This window comes from Morone saxatilis, unplaced genomic scaffold (assembly GCF_004916995.1).
Source record: "Morone saxatilis isolate NCDOM2014 unplaced genomic scaffold, NCSU_SB_2.0 Contig23, whole genome shotgun sequence".
Classification (NCBI taxonomy): domain Eukaryota; kingdom Metazoa; phylum Chordata; class Actinopteri; family Moronidae; genus Morone; species Morone saxatilis.
Window position 1 is genome coordinate 5,360,255 of NW_023339796.1, and position 7,683 is coordinate 5,367,937.

Genomic DNA, 7,683 nt, shown 5'->3' on the forward strand with positions numbered 1-7,683 from the left:
AGGGGGAGGTTACAGGTGAGGGGGGGTTTACAGGTTACAGGTGAGGCTTTGTTTGTCGTTACAGTTCACTTTATTGTTTCGTTCTGTTACAGCAAAGATATTTTTATTACAGCCCAGTTTGTTTCCATCCTACGGACACATATTGCATTCACTTGGAAATTTATTTTTTGGTTTGTTTTTCTGATTAATTATTTCTGTTTTTCTGAGTAATTTGTTTTTCTGTTTTTCTGAAAGCATTTGAAACAATAGACGCATTCATTCCTTTTTCGAGAGCCCGATTTAATGGAAACAAACATGACGATATGATGATGATGATAAAAACAAAAATAAATGTTAATAATAAGTATTGAGTATAAGAAGTGTATTCAATAAGACGACAGAACAATGTCACCTTTGAGAAGAAGATGGAAAGGTTTAAAAAATAAATTGTGTGATCCGCTTGTGATGTATTGTGAAATTGTAATCCTGTTTAAAATAATCCCCATTTTTACTAACTGTAATCTGATTACTTTCTGTAACTGTAATGGATTACAGTTACCTGTTGTTTTTTTTATCCTGATTATGTAACTCAGTTACATGTAATCAATTACTCCCATAGCCTGTTGAGGTGGAATATATTAGCAGCAAAATGTAGAAAGAATCAAAAGCAGAGTGGACACTGACAGAGTTATATTATTGGATTATAATTAGTTTTTGAATGTTAGAGATTATTGAAATCTACAATAATCCATCATATTTTGTATAAAAAACCTTTATTTCTAACTACAGTCAATCAAAGTATAGTACCCTCTGAAATGTAGTTCAGTAGAAGTTTAGCTTTAAACCACCGTAAAAGGAAAATACTTAAGTAAACCTGGAATTTGTACTTAAGTAAATGTACTTATTGACTTGTTTCTCACATTTATCTGAAGTAATATGCCTTTGTAGCTCGTTCTTTAACAAGAAATAGTTTGTAATGTTTTTCATGCTTTCGTCTAAACTTTATAACTTTATGTGTAACGTTTTGAGTTTTCCCTATAATGTGCTGCCTTACTATAAACTGTGACTTGTTACATAGATAAATAAATAAATAAAAGCAGTCATAACACTTTAAAATCCAACATCTGCTTTTGATTTGTTTAAATACAAATATTTGCACACATTCAGTTCAGCTCATAACAAAGAAACAAACATAATACTAAATAATTAAAAAAAGAAGATTCTTGTTATGAAATAACATTTTATTGTACAGCTTATCCTCATTTACACAGCCCAGGTTAGAGAGGGCAATTATTACACTTGGTCACATTGTGAATTTCAGATTATTCAGCACTAAGTGAGGTATGCTGTATTAAAAGACGTCAACATGCTCCTGGTTAGTAAACATGTATCATGATTCACATGATAGTGTAAATTCTGCAGATTGGACCCTCAGCGCCATTTTAGTTTAAAGGATTCCAGTTGTTTTTGGATGATTAAGAGTTCACAGTTTTTGTTTTCTTTGTGTTCCTAAAGCAGCAGAAGCACAAAAGAAAGAAAACTCTTTACCACGTTCAAGATTCTGTTGAAGAAAACAGATTTTCAAATTTTCTAGTTAAAGTGTAGTTTATCAGAGCACAAGGAATCGCCCTGACGAAGCTGGCTCCCATTCCGTTGTAATATCCTCTAATTCCACGTCTTTCGTATATCCCTACGAGTCCCTGTAACACACCTGAAGCTGGACGTGAATCTGAGCTGAAAGCTGGAAAACAAGACAGATTGCTTAAATGAGTAAAACATCTTCAAACGTTTTCAAATAATCTGAAATGTGTCGCAGACGACCCAAGGATCTTTACCTTGTGCCTGCTGCTGAGTGCGGATCACTGCCAGCGGGTAACTGGTCATTTGTCCAGAAGCAAAGGCCACAAAACTGAAGAAAAACAGTTTGGAGTCACTGTTGTAGGCCGGATCGCTCTTCGCCCAGTTCATGATCGACTGCAATAAGATGCAAATAGTTAACGATAAAGCATCTTTCACATGAAGATGTATTCGATCTCTGAGCGTCGTTCTGTCTCACCTGATGAACTGCACACTCCACCCCCGCGTAGGGAATCATGCAGAGGATGCTCGGCTTGAATCCTCTGTAAAAGGAGGACATTGACTCCTGTCTGTAAATAGATCGGGCGCATGCCGCGACGCCATTGTAGGTGCCAGCTTGCTGCAGGTTTAACCTCACCTTCAACACCTGCAGGGGGGAGATAAGAAGAGACATTAGAAAAACAAAAGCTCTACTGGTAGAAACACATGTTCACACACATTCATAAGAATTAAAATTCAAATGAGGAGTTTCATTCAAAACATTTGCTATTTAAAAAATGTGAATGCTACAAAATTAAAACTCAGACTGCAGCTTTTCCTAAAATGTCACATTTTTTTTACATTATTATCAATTTAGATGATAAACACAAATTAAATCTGTATTTAATAATATATAATAATAATATGCTGCTTCATTACATGAATCATTATCACAGCCATTTGAGACATTGGTGTTATTACTGCAAAGGAGAGTGTTAACGAGGAGATCGTCAGGTCAGATTTGGTATAAAAATCTGTTGTTTTACAGCTTTATGGCTTTATGGCCTGTAACACATTGCAACATCTTTTAGAAGTTATGGGAACATTTCAGTTTCTTATAATGTGAGTATAAAGTATGTGAAAGGAGCAGAACAGAGTGTAAATCTCACATTCAGCACTTTTCACCTCTTGAATAAAGTGAAAGAGTACAGTTTGTACATCAAGCTTACAGTGTGCAGGTATTTTTTTAATCTTTCTGTGCACATTATAGTTGCCCAGAATCTCCAAAGATCTTATGAATGAGCATTTTCCTCCTGGTGACTCCTGAAAGCACCCAAGTGCATGATATTAGTGTTTGCAGTAATTAAACCTATGCATCAATACTAATCTGGCAATAACACACTGACATTAAAAAAATAAACATTTTAACAATGTTCAGATGTTACGGCAAAGGACAGGACAGAAATGTTAAAGCACTCAGACCTGCCACTGATCTCTGATACCTCTAAAGGGTAGAAGACAGCGTGAGCAACGGCGCCGGACACACAACCCAAGCCAAAGCGCTGCTGCACCGTCAGAGTCTCCTGTGTTCTGTTTTGGGTGTACACCTTCATCTGGACAAAGTTGAGAAGCTCTGAGTGGGTTTATCAATTAGAAATAGGAAACCGGTACATCAATAATTCATACCAAAGAGAGGCGGTCTGCTACTGTTTGCCTCACCTGGGCGTAGATGAGGCACTGTAGCGTCGACTGTGGCGTTCCCTTGAGCACGTTGACAGCGTTGCCTTGCCACATCGACCGCAGACCCCCTGCCTTCATCTCCTGGAAGCCTTGGGAGAAGGCCTTGGATCCATGAACCTACAGAGCACGCAGGACATACTTTCATATGAATCACTTTCATAGGCAGATGCTACAAAAATAACAGGGTGTTTCTTTTAAAGCGACAGTATGAAACTAAAGGAGGACAGTAATGATTCTGTGAGACCTTCTGTGTTCACTTCCACAAATGTCAAAGTCAGCTACAGAGAAACATTAGCATTTATGTAGATTGAACTCTTTCTCAGAGATACTTTAAGTGTATAAAAGATATTGACTTATTAAAACAGCATTAAACACATATGATGAGACCCATAAATCCTTTAGCCTGTTCTCTTTCTCATACAAGTTAATGATTTCCACATGCAGTCAATTTAATGCTCTTCCAGTATCAGGAACAGACAGTATGTAAAACAAGGCAGGCTGGCTGATAACGCTTTAACGTCTTTACTCGCCGACACAGTAAAGTAAAACAGGGTCAGCTATTATTTTTTATTGTAGCAACACGTCTTCTATTATTATTTATTACGAAGATCAAGACACTTCTGATTTAAGTTTGTTTGGCTTTGTAAAGTTACCTACTGAGAAAGTGTAGGAACAGAATCTACATTAGAGAATATTAGATCAGATGTTAAATGCTCAAACAAAAAGGTAGTTCATGGAGTTCATTGTCAACCTTTAGGAATAGTATATGTACATACACATTCACAGCCATCTAAACTCAAAGGACCAGCTGCTAGTTTCCAGAGCTTTAACCCACAGCTCATCTTCTTCAGTCAGCAAGTAGAACAAGTTACACTGTGAGCTAATAAGCTAGTAAGAGGACCTTTGAGTTTAGATTATTTCGCTAAATAGACCTAATGTGAGGTTTCAGACCAACGGTTTCAGACCAACGGTGCTCATATAGAGGCATCATTATTAAATTGAGACGGTTTCATAACCATCTAAAAACTAATGCATGCATGGAGGTGTTTTCTTAGGCGTTTGTGTGTTATTAGTCTAATTTACTTCCATTTAGTAGAATTAACAAACAAATAACACCTTATGGGTATTTGTTTGGGATCTCACATTCAAAAATGTATTAGATGAGTCAAATTAAAGTAGTCCCTTCATTACCAACAAAGTAGCAGCTGACCTGAAGTTGTGTTTTAAGGCGGTCGATGGGTGCCGTCGCACTTCGGGACACGGCGTCAGCCAATCCGGCTGCGAGAACAAACGTTCTCCATGCACCAAAACCAGAGGCCTCCTCAGGGAACTCAAGGGGCATTGCACGACTCTCACCCACATCGAAAACCTACAGCAAACAACATTTATCATCCTTTTTATCGGTGTGTTATTACTCACGCTTAAGTGGACAGTCATAGTTTTGTGCACACCTCTGCTCTGCTGAAGTGTTACAGAATCAGAGGGATGCTGCCAGAAGATCTTACCAGGCTGTGTTTCCACGAGGACACCAGCTCCCCAATGTTGTCCACAGGGTTGAGGATGACGTGGTGCAGGAACTCGCCCCAGTCCACTGTCATCGAGCTGTCCTTGTCCATCCTGGTGTTCCCAATAGAAAAACAACAACAACAGCGGTGGCAAACACTCAATGCTCTGTTGGTTTCATCACACGATGTAATGAAGAACCAGCTGTGTCTTTTGTCATAAACGGTGTCTAAAGCATCACTTTACAGAAAAGCATACTAATAAAGGATTTAAAATTTCATTATTGATCATTAATGAAGGTTTTCCATCTAATAATAAGCCTTAAAGCCTGTAGTCATATCTGTGTATTTCTACTTATTAATAAACGCTTGTAGAGACATTATTTTACTTGTATTATGATGTGTATCACTGATTCTTAAGCATTAATAGATATTATATATAGATATTAGTATACCTTATTGTAGAGTGATGTCATCTTTACAGTATAACACCTGATTAGAAAGCACTAATGTGTGTGAAATGTGTTTTAAACTGTGTTTAATGTTTGTTTAAATGCAACAATGAATCCATGAGGTAGTGGGCAAAAATATATCTTACATTTGAATAATTTTTTTTGCATTCGGCTTTGATATGACCACTCCTAACTCCTTAAACAAACATATGATGTCGTCCTGGTCAATCACTCCTGATCAGAGAAGAAATGCACAAAATTACAAACAGATACTGGTACTTGTTCCTCCAGTTACACTCTGCAAGGTGTCAAGTGATGACTGTGCTAAAGGTTTTCTGGGAAGTGATACTGCAAACGCTATGAGTGCAACGGTCGCTCGCAGTCTGCAGTATGGTACAGTGTATTATCTACTGTGTACAATAAACAAATGCAACCCGCTACACACACGCTGGTCCACAGGTTTAATGCAACGTCTACATTTCCTGTCTGACCTTGAAAAACCAGTTTATTGTCAAAGAATTAACATTTATTGTAGTTTATAAAGAATATGCCCCAGTAGGACTACTCATCAGCTACATCAAACACAGTATGGTGTTTAAAGGAGAAAGAATAGCAGGTGTAATGCTTAAAAACAGATTCAAAACTCATTACATAGTGTTTATAGCATGTATTCAACAAGGCTAGTGCACTTGATATACATATATACATATATACATATATATATAAAAGAGGTATGGCTCCGAGCACTCACCACACTTGTTCTTGTCAAGGTCATGGAAGTAAATTTTCCATTTCCTCTCTCTGTCCATCATGTAGCTGAGGAACTCTTTATAATCCAGCAGGCCATCTTTGTCTCTGTCATAAGAATCAATGATATTCTAAAGGGAGGAAAATGAATGAGTGAAATGAAGCCCTGCACATACAGTACACATACAGTAGGCTATATGTTGTTTACAAAATAAGAAAGACAGATTATTAAGAGTATTACCTGGACCTTGCCATCCGCTGAGAGAACCCCATGCTTCCTCATCTCGTTGTGGAGCTCCTCCACTGATATGAATCCATCATTGTTTTGATCCAGTTTAACAAATAAACCCCGAAACTGATCCATGGTTCGTTTTAGAAAACAAATTAGCACCAGAATATAAAACAAATGCAAAAAAATAAAGAGAGAAAGGCAGCCTGTCTCATCTGCTGCGGGTGTTTTCGAGGAGAGAACTAATACATTGATATTAATCAGAGATCATTGACCTGCAGCTCTGCTCCGACGCTGACTCATGGGCAGAGCTCAGTGCCAATGCAGCATTAACGTTAACACACCTGCACTGCCTCTGTGCTGCAGCAGGTGGCGCTGTGGCTGCAAGAAGAGACCACAGCTCAACATCATCATCATCTTCTTCAGTCAGCATTGTGGTTGTGGACCTGCTGGCAGAGGTTCAAGGCTGGAGATTGTAATAATACAGGAGAAAATAAAAATGTACTCAGTGTTGAAATTAAGCAAAAACAAACTTCCATGTTTTGGATTCATGTGTTGAGACAAGAGGATACAATGGGAATGATCTGGATAATCTATGCTGGGGTAGAGGGTCACACACACACACAGTCTGAAATTGAACATTTGTTTTGTTTACTTACATTTTTTTGTATAAATCAGATCATTTTTGGTAGGAACAAACACATAACATGGTCAAATAGGCTATAAATGTATAAAAAATATAATATAAGATGGAAATAAAAACACATAAATATGAATTCAATAATGAACCAGGACATACAAAGATATAGGGCTCATTATTCAACATTTCTTTCATCAGTTTTTTGGGGGTAAAAACTGTTCCTGGGGTTGAATTTCCATATTTTAAGTGCTATTAGACACTGAATCTGAAATATGTTACCAGATAATGTGAAGCTTCTTTTGTGACTCATTGTTATGACTTAATAATAACCCTAATGTAAAATGCCTTTTGTATTAATTTAATGCATTATATATAGCCTACTGTCAATGCATTTAATACATGATTTATTTATAGATTGTGGACAGAGAGAGAGAGATGGGGCAGGGTGAGGGTGACTGGGGGGATATATTTTAACATGTCTTACATTGTCAAAACAAGGACATTGAATCTTTGTGACTTTAAGTTAAAGACCCCCTCCAGATATGTATTAAGACATATATACAATAATCTGCTTGGAACAATAATATGTTTCTGAAAAAGTTTAATTTTCACATAGTACTTTTACCTCATTGACATTTTATGAGTCTATGAATATACATATTTTGTTAATATCTAAAGTGTTCCTGCTGGACTCAATATGTCTCCTGCTTCACTGTAAAGCTCATTCTCTGTGTCTGTGCATTGGTGGCTTCAGGTTTCTACATCACACTACATCATACTTGTGTAAGTTGCAGACTGGACCAGGATTAATTCATTTTCAGTGAGCTCAGAGAAACT

At 37.2% G+C, this 7,683-nt stretch overlaps 1 protein-coding gene across 1 annotated transcript; it reads right to left on the reverse strand.

Annotated features, from left to right (window-relative positions):
• Positions 1-1,242: 1,242 nt before the first annotated feature.
• Positions 1,243-6,497, reverse strand: slc25a24l (solute carrier family 25 member 24, like). The gene is made up of 10 exons (XM_035671020.1): positions 6,219-6,497; positions 5,982-6,108; positions 5,377-5,464; positions 4,782-4,893; positions 4,487-4,645; positions 3,256-3,393; positions 3,039-3,149; positions 2,036-2,203; positions 1,815-1,953; positions 1,243-1,720 (listed from the first exon to the last, which is right to left on the reverse strand). Exons 1-10 carry the CDS (start codon positions 6,339-6,341, stop codon positions 1,533-1,535), a joined length of 1,353 nt encoding a protein of 450 aa, XP_035526913.1. The 5' UTR covers positions 6,342-6,497; the 3' UTR covers positions 1,243-1,532.
• Positions 6,498-7,683: the final 1,186 nt, after the last annotated feature.